This window comes from Pipistrellus hanaki (assembly GCF_964339955.1).
Source record: "Pipistrellus hanaki genome assembly, chromosome: 1".
NCBI classification, from domain to species: Eukaryota; Metazoa; Chordata; class Mammalia; order Chiroptera; family Vespertilionidae; genus Pipistrellus; species Pipistrellus hanaki.
This window is the reverse complement of record NC_140503.1, coordinates 188,273,412-188,295,946: the sequence shown is the minus strand read 5'-3', so window position 1 is coordinate 188,295,946 and position 22,535 is coordinate 188,273,412. Positions and strand designations below refer to the sequence as shown.

The 22,535-nt window shown below is 37.9% G+C and overlaps 1 protein-coding gene and 1 pseudogene across 3 annotated transcripts in view; one reads left to right on the top strand and one right to left on the bottom strand.

Moving 5' to 3' along the window:
* PDS5A (PDS5 cohesin associated factor A) overlaps nucleotides 1-22,535 on the bottom strand; it is a 97,706-nt gene that overhangs the window by 60,894 nt on the left and 14,277 nt on the right. For both annotated transcript variants that reach the window (XM_084900500.1, XM_084900501.1), the window contains exons 3-6: nucleotides 5,254-5,457; nucleotides 2,731-2,817; nucleotides 2,139-2,236; nucleotides 410-536 (exon numbers count right to left, since the gene is read on the bottom strand). In XM_084900500.1, coding sequence (XP_084756626.1) covers nucleotides 410-536; nucleotides 2,139-2,236; nucleotides 2,731-2,817; nucleotides 5,254-5,457 — 516 coding nt within the window. The remainder of the gene's footprint in view (nucleotides 1-409; nucleotides 537-2,138; nucleotides 2,237-2,730; nucleotides 2,818-5,253; nucleotides 5,458-22,535) is intronic.
* LOC311612702 (small ribosomal subunit protein eS7-like) lies at nucleotides 3,119-3,702 on the top strand (annotated as a pseudogene). Its single transcript has one exon. The product of its transcript is annotated as a small ribosomal subunit protein eS7-like (transcript).

The window sequence follows — 22,535 nt, the reverse complement described above, 5'->3', positions numbered from 1 at the left end:
CTTTTTCTGCAAGTGCCTAAGAAAAATGTAGAGTATGAGTTCTAAGAAAAAATACAAATTTCTATGCTCCACACCTACGTTACAAAGGAGAAAATACATTTTCTTTCTTTAAAAACAACAAACAGTACTCTAACCCCTTATAATTCCGAGGTTAGATCTGAGTAGTGAATTTAAAACATTTTTAATTTTCCAGAAAATGGATAGCACTTAACTGAGTGAAAATATATGTAAATCAATACATCTTCTAAAAACAATAATAGCTCCAAGACTGATGTGTGTCACTCCATTTTATTTGGGCTAGATAATGATAGTAGGGACAACTATGTGGGAGGGCAAATGGTGAAAATAATTGTTTTATGGTTAGTACTACCTTTAAATATTAACCTTTAATATTTTCATATATACAGACCTTATGTGCAGGAATGAGGTTAATAAGAATGGAGTCCAATAACTCTTGAGTAACTCCATCACCTTCCATGATGATAGAACTCATCAAATCTAGCATGTGCATTTGTACCTTCTTATTGTGGCTATTGCTAAAAAAGAGGAAGAAACAGAAGATAAAAAATCCAGGCATACAAAAAGAAAATTAAAACTTCCCAATTTAAAACAACTGTGTCAGATATATAAAAATTTTCAGTTGAAAGAACAATGCCAATATTGTACTATATACTTTCTTCTTCTGTTAATTATTACAATAGCCCTAAGTTATTGTAAAACATTTTATAGAAACAAAGAACTTTACAATGAATTAAGTTCTCACACAATTAGGATTCAAACAGTGAGTTAAATTCATAAAACAAAAATGTCAACTTGAAAGACCATTTATGTTTACATGGCTCCAGATTTAAAAAATTTTAAGTATAAAAACAAAAATATTACAAGATAATGAAGGCAGTTTTTCATTCTTCTAGATCTTAGTACACTCCCCAAAATAAAACAATAAACACACAAAAAAAAGTCTAGGTCATAAACTACATGCAAGTAAGTTATACTGCATATATTTGGCACTACAAGTTTTAGTTGAAAGTTTGATATAAAATGCTTATGGGAACTTGGATTAGAAGGTTCTAAAAATGTCATCCTGTTATCTCTCAAAGAATTTCAAAGTCAAAAAAAATCAATAAGGTATAAAACCAAGAATCAGTTTTGGTCCTATTTCCTTAACCAGTTGAAGAGTCAACTAGTCCTCAATAAATACGCCTAAAGTGCTGATATAAGCTTATTTAAAGAGACTGACTAAAAAATGTTTTAACTAGTAGAACATCTAGACCTCTCCTTATGTCTGCATCTTAACTAAAGACTTTACCTGTCCAATTTCACATTTGTCAATATATGCAAAGACAAATCAAGAGAAATGTTATAATTTAGTTATACCACTATAGATACAGAACATTTTAAATCAAGACCAAATTAGCCTGGCTGGTGTGGCTCAGCGGTTGAGTGTCGACCGTGTGAGCTGGATTCCCAGTGTGGGGCATGCAGAAGGCAGTGATCAATGACTTCTTTCTCATTATTGATGTTTCTCTCTCTCTCTCCCTCTCCCTTCCTTCCTCTTTGAAATCAATAAAAATATCTAAAAAAACAAAACAAGCCAAGACCGGTTTGGCTCAATGGATAGAGTGTCGGCTTGGGGACTGAAGGGTCCCGGGTTCGATTCCGGTCAAGGGCATGTACCTTGGTTGCGGGCATATCCCCAGTAGGGGGTGTGCAAGAGCCAGCTGATCGATGACTCTCTCATCGATGTTTCTAACTCTCTATCTCTCTCCCTTCCTCTCTGTACAAAATCAATAAAATATATATTAAAAAAAAAGAAAGAAAACCCACATTAAATTTTAATATAATTTGTGTATTTCTCCTCATCTATAATTTTAAAAAAATTAATTTGAAATTATGTATAATAGACATCCTGGGCATTTAGTGGTAAAATGTACAGATGAAAAATTTAAATGTTGGTGGGAAATTTGTCATGTCATTAGATACAGTTTTCTATAACTTTTAGAAAGACACCCCTTTTTCATGTCCTTCCAAATATTTTCATGTTAATCCTTCTAAGAAAAACATTTCCTTATAACTCTATAAGCTCTTAGTGTATAAGCACAGCAAGAAAAAAGTCAAATGCTTCAAAAATAACTTACTTGATCACTGAGAAGAGAGTCCTAAAAAGCTGAATAAAAATCTCATTGCAATCTTCCAATTCAAAGCAGATGTTATATGATTTAACCCAAGCTAAATTCTTAAATAAAAAAATAAAAATTATTTACACATACAAAAACTACACAAAAGCAAACTCATTGATAAAACTTAATTTTTAGAATTAAAAATTTATTTAAAACTTATAAAAGTCAAACAGACAAAATTACAACGGTTAAAGTAGTCATGTACTCTGACTTTTAAAAAGATATTAACCTTCTCTAATTGAAAAATACTAAATTGTTAAGACATATATAACATACAAAATATAAAACAGTGAAAATTAATTCAACTTAATTCCTTTTTGGATTAGAAAAAAATAGAGAAGTAGCAAAATAAAATCTCAAATAATATAACAGTTTTCCCAGGGGAATATACTTTTATCTTTTCAGGACATGAGGAACAAAAATATATAATATAAAATACGTTTTATTAAGTGAGGTTGGTATAAAACAAAGATTCGCTTAACATTATAAAATTACTATTAAGAATTTTCTATGTGAAACGGTGATATTTTTAAAATAAAAATTTTTTTACCTCTAATAAATAAAAGTATCTATTAAACTGCGGACTCTTTGTATCTTCCAAACCTTTTAATTGTCTGGTAATAAACAAAAATATGTCCTGTTAAAAAAACGATAAAATATATTAATTTAGGCACAAATACGTATCATTCTTTCACAATACACTAATTTTGTGTGTGTGTGTGTGTGTGTGTGTGTGTGTGTGTGTGTATTCTCTCTTAAAAACTAAAATAAAATGCTCCTTTGGCCAAATGACTTGAGTCTAGCCCATTCAAAATAACTAGAAAAGAACAAATCATATAAAATTACATCCTTTAAAAGCAAAAATAAAGAGCATATTTGATAAACTCTAGTGAGATGTAGGCCCCTCCTCTGGGCCGAGCTCACTGAGGGAGAAGGCCATGCTCAGTTTGAGCACTAAGATCATGAAGCCCAATGGCAATAAACCAGAAGAGTTCATGTCCAGCAGCTCCCAAGCTCTGCTGAGGCTGGAGATAAACTCGGGCCTCAAGGACCAGCAATGGGAGCTGAACATCCCAGTGAGTAAGGATGTTGAAGCTGGTGGCAGTTGGAAAGCTATTTATAATCTTTGTTCTTGTTCCTCAACTGAAGTCTTTCCAAAAAGTCCAAGTCCAGCTGGTATGAGAGTTGGAGATAAAGTGCAGTGGGAAGCACATTGTCTTTATCACTCAGAGGAGAATTCTGCCTAAGCCAACTCGAAAAAACTGTACAAAGAATAAGCACAAACATTCCAGGAGCTCCACTCTTGACAGCCATTAATGATGCAATCCTGGAGGACTTGGTTTTCCCAAGTGAAATTGTGGGCAAGAGAACTCACATGAACCTGGATGGCAGCTGGCTCATTAAAGGTTCATTTGGAAAAAGCCCAGCAGAACAATGTGGAGCACAAGGTTGAAACTTTTTCTGATGTCTATAAGCTCAGGGCAAGAATGTTAATTTTGAACTCCCACAATTTCAGTTTTAAACAAAAATGACTAGTAAAATACTGTTCTCAGTAGAAGCAAAAAAATAAATATTACAACTACAAATTTTTAAGCTTTCTCATTCTGACAGAATCATAGATTTATGTGTTGTTACCCTTCTTCTAAAACAGAACTTCCATTTTACTATCTGTAGTATGCATGATGGCAAACAATTATTTTTCATTTAATGACCTGGACACAATTCTTTCCATTACTATTTCCTACATGTAAATAATAATTTTCAGTACCTACTTTTGAATTTGATGTGACTTCAAAATTGTGTGGAACAAAAGCAGTAATAAATTGGTCCAAAGGTTGTACTTTTCAGGATCATGGTACTTCATTATTTAATAAGCTTTCTTTATAAGTTTTAATCCAAAATAATGTTAAGTGGAACAAACACATTTTAGGACTACTGAAAATAAAGCAGTCAGGCCCTAGCTAGTTTGGCTCAGTGGATAGTGTCAGCCTGTGGACTGAAGGGTCCTGGGTTCGATTCAGGTCAAGGGCACATGCCCGGGTTGTATGCTCAATCCCCGGTAGGGGGCGTGCAGAAGAAAGCTGATCAATGATTCTCTCTCAACATGGATGTTTTTATCTCTATCTCCCTCTCCCTTCCTCTCCAAAATCAAGAAATGTGTGTGTGTGTGTGTGTGTGTGTATGAAATCAGCTCAAGATTAATTAAAAAAAGGAGCTCCTCAAACATTTCAAACAAAGGCAGAACCACCAAGATGAACAATTTTGCATGCAGAATAACTTGCAGAGAAAACAATCATTTGAATGTGCAAATTCTGTTCCACTATTGTTGTTTTTTTTTTAAATACTAGTATGTGTGCTTTTTTGTTTTTATTTCAGAGAAGAAGGGAGAGGAAGAGAGAGACTGAAACATCAATGATGAGAATCACTAATCAGCTATCTCCTGAATTCCCCTACTGAGATCCAGCCTGCAACCCAGGCATGTGCCCTTGACTGGAATCGAACCTGGGACACTTCAGTCCCCAGGCAAAGGCTCTATCCACTGAGCAGGTAAGGCTTTACTATTGTTTTAAAAGGTGTCATTAATACATTATTATCCCTTCAATTCAGCCATCTGGGCTTTGTGGTAAGTAATCTTGAAGGTTAGATATGAGCAAACATGGACTAGCTTTGATGTTTTCAACATCTCACAAAAATGCTAGGCACTTTTATAGATTTTCAATGAAAAAAACTGAATTAAAAGCTTGTTTTGCAAGTTACAATAAAGTTTTTAAATTTTTTTAATTAATTTTTTTAGAGAAACACTGATTTGTTGTACCACTCATCCATGCATGTATCAGTTAATTCTTTTATGTGCCCTCACCAGGGAACAACCCTGCAACCTTGGTTATTGGGGTGATACTCAAACCAACTGAGCAACCCAGTCAGGGCTTATGACATAATCTTACTATGACAAGATGAAAAATATTCAAGTTATGTTCCTAATGCTCGTTTCGGCAGCACATATACTAAAGTTATGTTCCTAAAAGTAAAATAAACTATAAAAGTAAACCAATTCTGTAAAGGTTGTATTTACCTTAAGTTTATCATGGGAAGTATATGGAGCTTCTGGGGCATAGATTCGAAAGATGTCAGCCAAACAACATGCTACAAGGAGACGCACATCTTTATTGGGATTCCTGAGGAAAAATTCAGATGCAAGATGCAAGGCTAGTGGGAGATACTGCTGTTTTTCATCTTCTGAGTCCTGATCCATATCCATAAAAGTTTTTACTACCATCTGTAAAAATGTATAAAAGAAAAATATAATCAACATCTGATATTCAGAAATCAGTGGGGGACATACATTTTTAAAAAAATTATCATTATGCCTAGCCAGTGGCTGAGCATAGAAAAAGGACCAACTAGGAGGTCACAGTTCCATTCCTAATCAGTGCATATATGGGAAGGGGGGATTGCTAAAAATATCCCAAGAATTTGGGGAGGGGGAAGAAACCAAGATGGCGGCATAGGTAAACATCTGAACTACTACTAAAACTAAAAGACAGAACAGACATCATCCAGGACCACAGGAAACTGGCTGAGTGGAAATACTACAAGAAGAAAAGAGGAAAGCACACGGAAACTCAGAGGACCTGCAAAGGACTGAGGTATGGAGACACGCTCGCAGAGAGGAAGGGCGACTGAGTGCCTGGCTGGCATTCTCTGGCGGGAGGAGGAAGGAAGCCCCCCACTAAACTGAACCCCAGTTCCGGGCAAAATCCCGTTAACCCAGGCTCATATGGAGGGAGGGAGTTTAGACTGTCAGGTAGAGAGAAGGGTAAACAGAGACTCGAAGACTCAGGGAAGTCACGGTGGGCAGGGGTCTGGAGGCTCGGGCGTGCGAGTGCACACAGAGAAGATTGACTGCTGAGGTTGCCACTAGCTCTCCCTAGCAGAAGGGAGTTGGAAGCTCCTGACTACACTGAACCCCAGTACCAGACAAGACTGGGGGAATCTGGACTGTCAAACGAAAACTCGTGGGAGCCATGAAAGGCAAAGGTCTGGAGGCGCACACGCAAGGGCAGGGCTGACCTGAAGCCAAGACTGTCTGCTCAGCCTTGAGACTCTGCCCCATACAAGCTGAGCACAGAGGCTTTTGCAATTTTGCAAGCCTGGTCCTATAAGGCTGTCTCCAGCACAGGTCTCCCAGAGTAGACACAGCTGATATTAACCTAGCACACAAAGCTACCCTACCAACTCAGGGAAGCATCGGAAATGTGGAAACAAAGTAACAGATCACAAACAAAAGAAATGGAGGAAAACAAACGTCTGGATATAGAATTCAAATCCATGGTTAGGAGGTTTTTCAAGAATTTCCTAGAAAAGGCCGATAAATTTAGCCAGACCCTCAAAGATATGAAAAAGGACCAACTAGAAATTAAATATACACTGACTGAAATAAAAAAATATTATACTGAGACCCAACAGTAGACTAGAGGAATGCAAGAATCAAGTAAAAAGATTTGAAATTCAAAGGAGTAAAAAAGACTCAACCAGAAAAGCAAAAAGAATCCAAAAGTTGCTGAAACCGGTTTGGCTCAGTGGTAGAGTGTCGGTCTGTGAACTGGAAGGTCCCAGGTTCGATTCAGGTCAAGGGCATGTACGTTGGTTGCGGGCACATCCCCAGTGGGGGGTGTGCAGGAGGCAGCTGGTCGATGTTTCTCTCTCATTGACATTTCTAGTTCTCTATCTCTCTACCTTCCTCTCTGTAAAAAATCAATAAAATATATATTTTTTAAAAAGAATAGAAAAAGTTGAAGATAGTGTAAGAAGCCTCTGGGACAACTTCAAACGTACCAACATCAGAATTATGGGGGTGTCAGAAGAAAAGAGAGAACAAGATACTCAAAACATATTTCAAGAAATTATGACTGAAAACTTCCCCCATCTGGTGAAATAAATAGATTTACAAGTCCAGGAAGTGCATAGAACCCCAAACAAAAGGAATCCAAAGAGGACCACATCAAGACATATCATAATTAAAATGCCAAGAGCAAAAGACAAAGAGAGAATCTTACAAGCAGCAAGAGAAAAACAGTTAATTACCTACAAGGGAGCACCCACAGACTGTCAGCTGATTTCTCAACAGAAACTATGCAGGCCAGATGGGAGTGGCAAGAAATAGTCAAAGTGATAAATAGCAAGAACCTACAGCCAAGATTACTCTACCCAGCAAAGTTATCATTCAGAATGGAAGGTCAGATAAAGAGCTTCACAGATAAGAAAAAGCTAAAGGAGTTCATTGCCATCAAACCAGTATAATATAAAATGCTGAAAGGTATTCTTTAAGAAGAGGAAGAAAAAAGTAAAGATAAAAATTATGAACAGCAAATACATTTCTATCAACAAGGGAACCCAAAAAATCAAGTGAATTAAAAATCTTAGGAACAGAATAAACTGGTGAATATAATAGAATCAAGGGCATAGAAAGGCAGTGGACTGATAATTGTCAGCTGGGAAGGGTTATGGGGGGTGCAGGAAAAAACCGGACAAAAATTGTTCACCTATGGATGAGGACAGAGGAGGAAGGTAAGAGCAGAGGGTGGGGTGGGAACCTGGTGGAGGAGGGGGGGTGGGGGGGAGATGAGGAACTTTTGTAATAATATGAACAATAAAGATTAAAAAAAAAAAAAAGACATGAGCTTGAACAACTATCAACTTTTGGATTACTCACAGACACATTATCTGCATCTGCACCAAATTTATGAAGAATATAAGATTCTCATTTTCATTTTATATCTAGTGCAGGTAAAATGTTTTGGACCTCATGTGCACAACCAAATTCATTTGATACTTTGTAATATTATTGATGTTTCTTTTATTATCAAAGCTGCCTTCATTTAGGCTCCTTAAAACTGCAATTTTATTTCACAGTTTAAGAATTTTGCAATTCACAATAGAAAGCCGTGTTTAAATATTTTTATGTAGCTGTACTTCTGACTAAAAGCGTTAATTATAAAATAACCTCTGCTGTTCCTTATGGTTACAAGACTTAACAAATTCACATTTTAGAATTACTCTAAAAAGCCAAATAAGTATAACTGTAAAAATCCATAATTTCTCAGTCTCAGAAAATAACCACTATTAACATATTTTTGTGTATTTTATGCTGATTTGTTTTCTCTGTAAAGATGCAAATAACCATCCCATAATTCCTCATTTCTCAAATCATGATCATTTCCTCATGATTTGATATTTCTTTAAAAGTAGGTTTTTATTGATTTCAGAGAGGGAGATAGAAACATCAATAATATCAAACCTTCCCCTGACCTTCTGCTATTGTAGCTTCATATCTTTGTTTAGTTACATAGTCAGTCTGTGAGAGTCTGCTTTTAAGTTACAAACATCCCTGTGAGATTTAATAGCTAGTAAGCCTTATATCTTGGTTATCTATTAACATTTTAGTAGAGATTGTTATCTAGTTAGAATTGAGAATGATAAAAAAGAGACCTAGCTGGTTTGGTTCAGTGGCTAGAGCATTAGCTTTCAGACTGAAGGGTCTCAGTTCAATTCCAGTCAAGAACACATGCCTGGATTGTGGGCTCGAACCCCAGTAGGGGATATGCAGGAGGCAGCTGAACAATGATTCTCTCTATTCATAGATTTTTTTTTTTCTCTCCCCTTTCCCTTCTTGGAAATCAATAAAAATATATTTTTTTAAAAGTTGAGAGAGAGACAGAGAGAGAGAGAGAGAAAGAGAGAGGGAAAGGGGAGGGGGGAGGAGAATGATATAAATGATATAGTATAGAAGAAAAATACCTGAAACTTAGGAATTCTTAGAGATCAAAGATAATCATAACATTCACTTTGGTAGGACTAGCAAGGCCACCTGAAATCATCTTATATAGAACCCTCTATTCAGACATAATTCACCTAACCTCAACCAACAAAACGCATATTTATAGATGAGTAAACTAAGAATTGGTTTAAATCTTAATGCAAGTTTACAAAAGTAAAAGGAGAGAGCATACACACCAGACATATTTGGCCCTTATTTTATAAGAGCCAATTAATTGTTATTAAGCAATACCATAATATGCATTTCATGAAAATTAATCTTTGGCTAAGAGGTAGCCAATAAAGGAATGCCTCATTCACAAGATTAATGGATCCATATAAGGTAATTTGGCAAGACTTTCAAGTCATTAGAGACATCTAACCAAGTATTTGAAGCAGTCAGAGTAAGAGGGAGGTGAGAAAGTGAAACAGGAAAATGGTACTCCTAAATGCTACAACAAAGGAGCTTTAAATAAGATTATATAGGATATGGGAGTCATAAAAAAGGTTTTTTGGTTAGTTAAAAAGACAAAAGATGTGTATTTGTCATTTGTTGCTATGTAACAAAATAACCCCAAACAATAATGTATTCTAATAAAAGGGTAATATGCAAATTGGTCGGGACACCCTCAGTAATAACCAAACAGCAGGCTGTATGGGGTGACCAGGCCAGCAGGGGGTTAGTGAGGGACAACCACATGGCTGAACAGCAGGCTGCATGGGACAACCAGGCCAGTGGGGGGAGGGGGGAGCAGTGAGGGGTTACCAGGCTGGCAGACGGAGGCAGTGAGGGACGACCAGGCAGGCAGGGGGGCGACAGTTGGGGGGAACCAGGCAGGCAGGTAGGTGAGCAGTTAGGAGTTATTGCTCCTGGATTATGAGAGGGATATCCAACTGCCAGTTGGACATCCCCTGAGGGGTCCTGTATTGGAGAGGGAGCAGGCTGGGCTGAGGGGACCCTGCTCCATGCACGAATTTTGTGCACCGGGCCTCTAGTAAACAGTATTTATTTATCACACTTTTTGTGGAACATGACTTGGAGAGTGGCTTAGCAAGGTGGGTTTAGTTTGAAATCTCTCGTGAAATTGTATAATTAATCAAGGTTATAGTCACCTGAAGGCTTGATTCATTGAATTATGAATGAAATAACTAGTTCAGACAATCTCTAAATGTACACTAATCTTTCTACAACAATACAATCCACCCATCTGGGGTGAAATTATGTAAATTTTAGAATTTAATATGCCTTAAAATTTTTAAAAAATATATTTTATTGATTTTTTACAGAGAGGAGAGAGGGATAGAGAGCCAGAAACGTCGATGAGAGAGAAACATCGAACAGCTGCCTCCTGCACCCCCCCACTGGGGATGTGCCCCCAACCAATGTACATGCCCTTGACCGGAATCGAACCCTGGACCTTTCAGTCCGCAGACCGATGCTCTACCACTGAGCCAAACCGGTTTCGGCTGCCTTAAAATTTTTATATTAAGTGATGGTTCACCCACGCCAAGGTGTACGTTAGTAACGCAGATTTTATAACAAAAGAAAGCACGATAATTTTAAGAGAAATATAGAAAGTGCTTTATTCAAAGTAATGTCCATCGCTAGCTACACATTTCCCCCATCTTCCAGGTAATTTGTGGATACCATCCCAATAGAACTTTTCTTGTTTTGAGGCAAACCATTCAGATACCCAATTTTCCACTTCTTTGTATGTTTTGAAGTGCTGCTCAGAAAGTACATGTGCCATGAATCAGAACAAGTGGTAATCTGAAGGAGCAAGGTCTGGTGAATACAGCGAGTGGATTAATACTTCCCAGGCAAGTATCTTTAAGTGGTTTTGAAGTGTGTGTAATAATGCATTATCATGACGCAAAATTACTTTGCCAGGTCTTCTGGAACATTCTGGTTGTTTTATGATCAAAGCATGGTTCAAATAGATTATTTGTTGTTGGTAGTGATCAGTATTAATGGTTTCAGGTGGTTTTAAAAGCTCATAATATACCACACCTTCCTGATCCCACCAAACGAAAAGAGCATTTTCTTCTTTCCAAAGCAATTTGGGCTTGCAGTTGGTGTTGATGGATGAACTGGATCAACGCATGATTTTGTGTATTTGGGATTCTCAAAATAAGTCCACTTTTCATCACCAGTCACAATTCAATGCAAAAAAGACTTTCCTTCATGCCATTGAAGCCACATTTTACTGATGACTTTTCAATTTTCCATTTGTTTTTCGTTCCATTGATGTGGCACCCATTTTCCTTCCTTTAAAATCTTTCCCGTTGCTTGTAAATGATAGGAAATTGATAGAAATCTTTCCCGTTGCTTGTAAATGATAGGAAATTGTAAACATTTAATCTTTCTGCAAGTTGTTTTTGAGTTTGACACCCATCTTTATCCAATCATGCTTGAAATTGTTGGTCTTCAAATTTTTCTTTTGATCTGGACATTTTTGTCTTTCACATCAAAATCATCACTTTTAAAGCATTTAAACCAGCCGGGACCGGTTTGGCTCAATGGATAGAGTGTCGGTTTGGGGACTGAAGGGCCCCGGGTTCGGTTCCGATCAAGGGCGTGTGCCTTGGTTGCAGGCATATCCCCAGTAGGGGGTGTGCAAGAGGCAGCTGATCGATGACTCTCTCTCATTGATGTTTCAAACTCTCTATCTCTCTCCCTTCCACTCTGTACAAAAATCAATAAAATATATTTAAAAAATAAATAAATAAAAATAAAGCATTTAAACCAGTGTTCATAAGTATCTTGAGATGGAGCATGTTCACCCGAAGTATACAGTAACTTTCAGCAGCACTTTTCTTCAAAATAATGAATTAAAACTTCCTGCAAATGCTTTTTTTTTTTTTGGCATGAAATTTGACATTTTTAATGTTAACATCTTCAGAAAATTTGACATATGAAGTTTTGAAGCTTGTTGTCAATACAACAAAATAGCATACATGTCAAATTGCACATATATCAACATATGTGTAACTTAATCTATTGGAAAAAAATCCGCATTATTAACCAGTACACCTGGTAAGTATATACATTTGGACTGCCAGATAAGAATGAGCACTGAACTATTTGCCAAAATATAATCCAAGATAGTTTCATATAATTATTTATAACAATTTTATCTAATATCCATTTGAGGTGAAATTTAAGAGAAGCAGATGAAGTACGGGCAGTTAAATGCATATGCCATTAGAACTACAAAATGTAAAACTCTACCCAATAAACATTCTAATTTTGGAGTTCAACACATTAAAGCAATTTTTGGAACTACAGCTCAAAGATAAAGCGACTTGCTGACCAAATCCATACTATTAGTATTGTCTTTTTGTTGCACCTAGATTGTTTTTTTTGTTTTTGTTTTTGCTTTTTACAGAGAGGAAGGGAGAGGGATAGAGAGTCAGAAACATCGAGAGAGAAACATCGATCAGCTGCCTCCTGCACAACCCCTACTGGGGATGTGTCCGCAAGAAGGTACATGCTCTTGACAGGAATCAAACCTGGGACCCTTCAAAGTCTTTAGGCTCACGCTCTATCCACTGAGCCAAACTGATTAGGGCAGTGGTCGGCTAGACTGTAAATTTTTTAAAAAGAAAACCCTAATATTCTTAAGGGCACAGACTGCTAATTTCAATTAAGTTAGCTCCATACTGAATACAACTGATAAAACTTAATTGCATTATCATCACACCTAATTTAGGCCCTTTTAACCTCAGACCTGATTTTAATTTCCTTAATTCTGAAAATCAAATGAAGTACTTCCAAGTAACTTTTTAAGTGTCCATGGACAGATAAATGAATAAAGAAATTGTGGTGTGTGTTTGTGTGTACACACTGAATTTATAAACACACACTGAAGTTTCCATTGACAGATAAATGGGTAAAGAAATGAGATATTTCTTTACACACACATAGACAGAAATACAGACAGTGAATATACACACATTGAATTGTTACTCAGCTGTAAAAATTAATGAAATCTTGCTACTTGAAGTAACATGGATAGACCTTGAGGACATTATACTAAATGAAATAATCCAGACAAATACAGTATGATCTTTCTTATATGTGGTCTCTTAAAAACAAAACACCAAGCTCATAGATACAGAGAACAGATTGGTTGTTGACAGAGGCAGAGGATGAGGGGTGAGAGAAATGAATAAACTATTTGTGGGTTGTTTTTCTGTTTAAATAAATTTAAAAATGTCTAATTTTCAATAAGAAAAAAAGAAACACTGCACCTGAACAGGAGGAACAAATAAACAACAGCAAAGCTTCAATACAGTTATTTTATTCTATTTCAACAAATTATTGTTAGGATAAAATTCAATAATCTATTTTTCTAATAAGCCACTAGAGGCTACCTGAACATATAATTTCTCTTGCTATTAACAGAGTCAAGTTTAGTATTCTTTAATGCAGCAAGTTTATTATTTCATATCTAAGTTGTGTGGTATGGAAAAGTTAGATGTCACACATTCACTATCCGCTTTCTGAACTCCAAACCCAATTCTATTAGCCTGAAACCATTTAATAAGCATGTGCTACAAAATAATAATTCCTGAAAATTTCTAATTAGAGAATATGTTTTACCCCATTTGTTTCTACCTTAGAGATAACCAGTTCTATTGGGGTTCTAAAAATAACCTTAATACTGATCACAACAGAGACAGTCATCATAAAAGCTATTTTTAGTTTCAAGGAAACTTCTGAGGTCATAAAATTATGAGTAGCCTTAAAGCCTTATAAATTCTAACACTTGCATTGAGGCTTCAGAGGTTTTGACTTGCTTTTAACATAACCTTAGATGTTCTCTAACTTGGGTATTAGTGAGGTAGAAGGATAAAACAAGTGAAGGCAACTTTGACAAAGTAAAATAATGAATTAATTTTACATTTTGATCCTTACATTACAGAAAAAAATTTCAATTCAGAAAACATATTTTGTATAGGTGAAATATTTATAATATAACTTTTTATAATACCATTTGAGCTCTTCCTGTGTGCCACACATATTTCAAGTAATTTAAATGTACTGTTAATTCATCTAATACAATGATTCCTGCTCTTCCACCATGCTGTCAGTGTGAGTGGGACAGAGCCCATGCTAGCCTGGAAGAGGCTCTTTTGTTTACTGCATCGGACTTGGCTCCCTGCTGGTCTTGGGGATCACGGAAATCTCGGTACAACATTTGGGGGCTCGCCTGGGGTTTTTGCCGGGATTTTCCGGGACTCTCCAAGACCCCGAGGGATTCCGATCCAGAGAGCCAGACTGGCCGCGTCCTTACAGGCTCTGCAGTTTGCTTATTCCAGATGCACTGCCAGTGCCCACTGCAGACCCTGTAGCCCGGGAACTCAGTGTGGGTAAAGAAACTCACTGCCCAAGGACTCAAAGGGATGCTACACTGTTATCCTGAGCATGCCCACGGCTGTTGAAGTAGGCGGCACACAGACCTGACTACATGACTCCCAGCTCCTGCATGGCCTGGATCCTGGCAACTAGTGGCCTCACCTGTGAGATCCCCAGCCTGGGTTCCACGCAGGCCAGGAGGAGACTTGATGCCCACAGGAGGGGAACTGAACTTCAGTGAGAACAATACTGATAGGAACTGTGGTACTAAGTGTCTTGGTAACTGTATTTGTTGTTTATTCTGAAAGGAAGTAGGCTGAGTCAATGATTTGACTCATGCACATAAGACAAGGGGGGAGTGAGAGGGCAGGGCAGGGTGAGGATAAACTCCAGACTCCACTCCATTTTGTGTAACTAGACCCTAGCCCTCACCCAACCAATCAGGGTCAGCCAAAGCAGAGACATCACCACTGGTGTAAAACCCCTGGGCTTGGTGAAATTCGCTCTCTTCCACCATACTGTTGGTGTGAGTGGGACAGAGCCCATGCTAGCATGGAAGAGGCTCTTTTGTTTATTACATCAGACTTGGCTCCCTGCTGGTCTTGGGGATCACAGAATCTCACGGAAATCTCAGTACAATACCTCAATATATCTCTGGCCTAAGCAACCTACACTTCTAATTTAAGGGGGCAATTTTAGTTCCACCTTTAGTATTACTAAAGTGCAAAGCCTGTGGCAATCCCCCTCCCCAAGTAATAAAACAACAAGCCACAGGGATCACAAGCCACATAATTTCCTGGTGGTATTTTGGTAGAAAGGACATGATAAAGTCTTTGCTTATTCTTTGGTGCTACCATACAACATTCCGTTGCCTCAAAGGGGTATTATGCAATCTAGTGCACTGTTGAAGGACAAAGCATTATGCAAATGATCTGTTTATCATTAACCAGAACTGATTCTATTTACATGGTGAATCTCTTTGTTTGTTTACTACAGCCATTCAGCATAGTAATGTGAATTATGGATGATAGCATTTTTACCCTGGGGCTCTAGATTTTATTAAAGATAGACTTATAATTAAAAAAAAATAATACAATGATTTCTTGTGGGACAATTACCATCCCCATTTAATAGATGAGGAAACTGAGGCTAAGTAGATTACTCACAGGCATAAAAAATCAAATCCAGGCGATGTGAAAACTACTCTTCTACTTTTACCATTCTTTACCTGTATTACATATAGTGAAGGACAATGGGTAATGCAAAATTACGGGAGAAAAATAATAAGAAATATATAGAGCTATATATTATATAGTTCTATAACTATTATGTGGTCATATTCCCATTTTCAATTTGTTGACCACTGCCAGTGTTGTATCATAAACTTTATCTTATATGTATCCCCATAAAAAAGTCTAGTGGATAAATTTTCCTTGCTGAAAGCTTAGCTTGTTTATCATTATTTCAAATGAGTTAAATCTGAAAAGGAGTAAAAATTAAGTGAGTTATTAGCTGTTAAAGAGTGCATATTGTTTTAGGGACACTGTCTCAAAAAATGTATACACTTTGAATAATTATAAAGGCAGTGTCTGGAATTCAACTGCATTTTTCAACTTTTGGTAATGTTTTAGGGTGAATTTCCCTTGTTCAAAACTTAATCTAGCTGACAAGAAAGAAACATCAACTGAACTATCAGCTGTTAAAATGTGTATACTTTTTTGGACACCCTATACATGCTTTTAATATATTAATTTAGCTAAGTGTTCTAGCTTTCATTTTTCTTGATAAAGGTGGATCATTTGCCCTACTCTTAAAATGATCTATCTTTATTACTTAATGTCTTTTTACTTTACTAAAAAATGCAATGTAAAGCAGTTGGCTTTTCTTTATTGTTTTGTTTTTTCTTGAGGTTAAATGAATTAGAATTAGGAAGAAAGAAGGAAAGGAAAAAGGGGTTCAAGCAGACAAGTGTGTGTGTGTGTGTGTGTGTGTGTGTGTGTATGAGGGAAACACAGATGGAATTAATTATGGTACAAAAGCAGTGAGAGCCAGAGGATAAGCCAAAGTAAGTCCAGGGAAATTCCCTAAGGGCAAGATGAAAAGGGAATGGTGGGAAAGAGTAGACAGCCGCAGAGAAGTGAAACTGGGCAAAGGTTCCCTGTATCAATTGCCAGAAAATACCTCTGCCCAAAAGAACTTGAAGACTGCTAGAGAAAGGAAATAAAAAAGGCAGCTTCTCTGAAAACATCAACAAAATAAATAAATCTTTAGCTAGGTTGACCAAGAAAAAAAGAGAGGACTCAAATGACCAGATTAATAAATGAAAGAGGGAATAATACTGTTCTTACTGAAAAGAATTATAAAGGAAAACTATACACAAAGAAAAATGTAGGCCCAGATTTAATTCAGATTCACTGCTGAATCCTATTGAACATTTCAGGAATACCAATTTTTCCGAAACTCTTCCAAAAAATAAAAGATGGTAAAACACTTCCAATTCATTCTGTGAGGTCAGTATAACCAGTTTCCAATACCAGACTAAGACACAAGAAAAAAAATTATAGACTAATATCTCTTATGTATATAAATGCAAAAATCTTCAAAATTAACAAACCAAATCCAGGAACATATAGAAAGAAATAGATACTATGACCAAATGGGATTAATGTCAAGAATACACGGTTGGTTGAAACTGGATTAGCTTAGAGAACAGAGCTTCGGCCTGCGGACTGAAAGGTGCCAGGTTCGATTCCGGTCACGGGCACATGCCTTAGTTGCAGGCACATCCCCAGGGTGTAGGAGGCACATCCCAGGTGTGCAGGAAGCAGGTGATCAGTGTTTCTCTCTCATCGATGTTTCTAACTCTATATCCCTCTCAATTCCTCTCTATAAAAAAAATCAATTAAAAAAAAAATTTTTTTTTAAAAAGAATGCAAGGTTGGTTTACATTAAAAAAAAAAAATCAACCAATGTAATACATATAAATAAAAAACAAAAATCACATGATCTTAATAGGTGCAGAAAAAGCATTTCACAGAAATCAAAAGCCCTTTTAAAAAATATTTTTTTTAATTGATTTCAGAGAGGAAGGGAGAGGGAGAGAGAGATATAGAAACATCAATGATGAGAGAGAATTCTTGACCAGCTGCCTCCTGTGCCCTGACCAGAAATTGAACCATGACTTCCTGGTTCATAGGTCGACACTCAACCACTATGCAACACTAGCAGGGCCCCAAAAAAATACTCAAGAAACTAGAACTATCAATACATTAGAGGGTGCATATTAAAATGACAAGGAGGTATCACCAACACCTGTCAGAATGGCAACCATCAACAAATCAACAAATAACAAGTGCTGGCCCAGATGTGGAGAAAAGGGAACCCTAATACACTGCTGGTAGGAATGCAGACTGGTGCAGCCATTATGGAAAACAATATGGAGTTTCCTCAAAAAATTAAATATGAAACTCCCATATGACCCAGTGATCTCACTTCTAGGAATATATCCTAAGAAACCCAAAGCACCAATTGGAAAGAATGTATGCACCCCTATGTTCATAGCAGTACAATTTACAATAGCTAAGATCTGGAAACAGTTCAAGAACCCATCAATAGATAAGTGGATAAAAAAGCTTTGGTACATTTATACCATGGAATAGTATGCAGCAGTAAAAAAGAAGAATCTGTTACCCCTAGAGATAGCATGGAGGGACCTGGAGAGTATCATGCTAAATGAAATAACCCAGTCAGAGAAAAGCTAAGTATCACGTGATTACGTTCATATATGGAATCTAAGTAACATATATGCATAGCCCATGGACACAGACAATAGGATGCTGAAGGCCTGGGATTGGGGCAGGCTGGAGGGGGGTCAATGGGAGGAAAGGGGACTATGCAATACTTTCAACAATAAAGAATTAAAAAAGCAAAAACAAAAAAAGAAACTAGGACTAGAAGGAAAATTTCTCAACATGTTCAAGGGCATTTGTGAAAAATCCACAGCCAACATAATAATGGTGGAAAATTAGTTGCTTTTCCACTAAGATCAGGAACAAGACAAGGATATCTGCTTTCACCACTTTTATTTAATGTTATACTGAAGGTTCTAGCCAGGGCAATTAGGCATATTAAAGACATAAAAGGCATCCAGATTAGAAAAGAGTTATCTCTATTCACAGATTACATGATTTTACATACAAAAACTCCTAATAAATCCATTAAAACCAATTAGAGTTAATGACAAATAAGTTAGCAAAGTTACAGGATACAAGATCAATATACAAAATTCAAATTTCTAAATGCTTTGAATAAACAATCTGAAAATGAAATTAAGAAAACAATTCCATTTACAATAGCATCCAAGAATTAGGAATATATTTAACAAAATAAGTACAAAACTTATACTCTGAAAACTACAAAACACTGTTCAAAATGAAGAAAAAAAAAATCTACATAAATGGAAAAATATCCCATCTTCATGGACCAAAAGACTTAGCATTGTTTTGATGGCAACAGTCCCACCCTGGCTGGTGTGGCTCAACTGGCTGAGCTTCATCCCATGCACCAAAGGGTTGCTGGTTGGATGTCTGATCAGGGCACATGCCAGGGTTTCAGGTACAACCCCCCAGTCAGAGTGCATATGGAAGGCAACTGATCTGTGTTTCTGTCTCACATTGCTGTTTCTCTACCCCCCCCTTCCTCTCTCTAAAAATCAATAAACACGTATTTTTATTATAAAAGTCGGCAAAAATCCTCTGACATACACACTCAATGCAATCCTCATCAGAATCCAAACTTACTTTTTTAAAAAACATATTTTTATTGACTTCAGAGAGGAAGGGAGAAGATAGAAACATCCTATCTAATAACGAGGGAATATGCTAATTGACCCTCACACCATTGCAAAGATGGTGGCACCCGCAGCCAATATGGAGGAAATATGCTAATTGACTGTCACACCCTCAAATATAGTGAGGCCCTCAGCCCTGTCGGCACAGCAAGACCAGGCCCACCCCCAAGGGCCCAGCCCCGCAGCTTCCTAGGGCCAGCCAGAGGTGCAGGCAAGCCTTGGATTGCAGCTGCCCAGCTGCCCAGGGCCATCTAAGGCTCAGGTAACCAGGGCAGGCCAAGGTTTGCACTGCCAGCAGAGACAGCAGCAGAGGTGTGATGAGGCGTGGCCTTCCCCTGATTACTGAGTCGCCTCCCGCCTGAGGGCTACCTGGACTGTGAGAGGGGGCAGGCTGGGCTGAGGAAAAACTGACTGGTGTTTCCCCAACTCCAATGCATACATTTTCACGAACTGGGCCTCTAGTCAGTGACAAAAAGAGAATCATTGATTGGCTGCCTTCTAGATGGTCCACTCTGGGGATCAAGCCACAATCTAAGAATGTGCCCTGACCAGGAATCGAACTGTGACCTCCTGGTTCAAAGGTCGATGCTCAATCACTGAGCCATGGCGGTGGGCTAACCACACTTTTTATTCATCTGCAGCCTTCAAGACTAGTGTCATGTGATAAAACGCTTCAGACCGTGCCATTTAGAAATGGATTACTGTTCAACCGAAGATGCTATCTGGTCTAGACATAAGGATAGAAACACTCCACAAATTAACCACAAAGAAAGTGGTTTATTCGTGTGCTTAAGAAACTGCTTGATCACGCTTAGACACATTACTCTTCAGTTCAAATACCTGAGAAATTTTTTAAAATTTAAATTTCTTGCCAAAACCAGTTTGGCTCAGTGGATAGAGTGTCGGTCTGTAGACTGAAAGGTCCCAGGTTAGATTCCGGTCAAGGGCATGTACATTGGTTGCGGGCACATCCCCAGTGGGGGTGTGCAGGAGGCAGCTGGTCAATGTTTCTCATCGATGTTTCTAACTCTCTATCTCTCGCCCTTCCTCTCTGTAAAAAAATTAATAAAATATATATTTTTTAAATTTAAATTTCTGCCGAAGCTGGTTTGGCTCACTGGTAGAGCGTCATTCTGCAGACTGAAAGGTCCCAGGTTCGATTCCGGTCAAGGGCATGTACCTTGGTTGTGGGCACATCCCCAGTAGGGGGTGTGCAAGAGGCAGCTGGTTGATGTTACTCTCTCATTGACGTTTCTAGCTATCTCTCTCCCTTCCTCTCTGTAAAAAAATTAAATTTCTTTCTTTGGCATTTAAAGACTTTAGTATCATAGGTACTATTCTCTTTTTTCCTCCCAAACTACTCTCTTAAGATGTTTTAGCAAAATTATTCTATTCATTTTCTTCAAACACACCAAGCTACTACGGCCTCTCAATCTTTGTCTTGCTATTCATATGTCTCGCCTGCTTTACCACCCATTTGCCTATCAAAGTCTGAGCCTTCAAATCTCAGTCCAACTGTCACCTTCTCCATGAAACTTTTCTTGACCATCAAAATCCTTAGTGTTTGTTTATCCAAAGAAACAGATCCAATATTAACACATAATTGGCATTTAATTTGTTATATAATTTCAAACAATCTTCATATATATGGAAATCCATTTCAGTGCTAGTCTAAGTCCAGTTTCCCCTGATGAACTATTTAAAAAATGCTATTTTAAAATTGTCTTAGCCTGGCAGTGGTTGAGCATTTACCTATGAACCAGTAGGTCATGGTTCAATTTCATGTTCAATACAACATGCCTGGGTTGTGAGCTGGATCCCCAGTGTGGGGCCTGCAGGAGGCAGCCAATCAATGATTCTCTCTTATCGTTGATGTCTCTCTCTCCTTCTCCATTCCTCTTTGAAATCAATAAAAATATAAAAATAAATAAATAAAAATAAGTTGTCTTTATCAGTACCATTTATAGTATTCCTACTCTAGTAAAATTTTAAATGTGTGATTTTATGAAAATAATTTTATAACATGAAAAACTGGGGGAGATAAGAGATCAACCAAAGGTCTTGTATGCATGCATATAAGCATAACCAATGGATGCAAAACTCTGGGGGGGAAGGTTTCGGCACAATGGTAAGATATGTACACATATACCTTAATAAAATTTTAAAAAAAGGCTGTCCACTGTGTCTGGACAGAACTAAATAAATAAAAACAACAAAACACACACAACAAATATGGCAGTTCCCAACTTTAAACTACCATGTGATATTAAAAAAATTATATATTTGTAACCTCCAAAGACTGAGGCATACCTATAACTATGTAGAAGCACACCAGTTGAGAAGAGCTCTGCTTTGATGTAAAAAGCCAAATACCAACAGCAAGGAAAAGAAATTTAGTAAATTCCTTTGTTATGACTGTGTGGTCTTCCATTGAAATTATGTAGAAACTTACTGATTTGTTGTCTTCAGCAAATAACTTGTTAGGTTTTCATATAATGTGTAAACTCCACTCATTTTATCTTTCTGAGCAGAGAATTCAACTAGACATACTTCCAGGTGCCAACAACCTCAGCTAAAGTAGCATTTAACTTAAACAATAAATTCTGCAAATAGAAGATAATAGAATAAAATTCATTAATGTCCTTAAATCTGTTCTAATGTGAACACCAGTTTTTCCTTGGACAACTACAGATTTCTGATATAGGGAAAATAAATATTATTGGTGTTCTATATGCCAATGTTACTTATTTCATACTAGAGGCCCAATGCATGAATTTGTGCACCGGTGGGATCCCACCAGCCTGGCCCCAGTCAGGGTGGATAGGGGGGGGCCCAGTCAGAGCTGGGCTAGCTTGGAGAAGAGGCTATGGGTGATTGGACAGCGGGCCCCACTCCCAATTGGGGTTGGGACAGACTGTTGACAGGGCTGTGGGCCAGCTGGCCCCACCCCTAAAATGGGATGGGGATGCCGATCTGGGGCCAGCTGGCCCTGCTATTAATCTGGATGGGGGCTGAGGGAGGGGAAGGGCAGCAGGAGATTGGCCAATTGGCCCCGCCCTATCGGGGTTGGGGCCAATTAGGAGTGGGGCCAGCCAGGGGGAGAGGCTATGGGAAATTGCCTGGCTGCCTCTGCCCACTATTGGAATGGGGTGGCAATCAGGGTCAGGGCTAGCCATGGGAAGGGGCTGAGGGCTGATCTGGGTGGTGGGAACCCATCAGGGGCGTGGCTGGTTGGGGGGAGGGACTGGAAAAGGCTAGCTGGCCAGCCCCGCACCCTATTGGGGTAGGGAGGGTATAATCAGGGGCCAGACAGCAGGGGGGAGGGGCT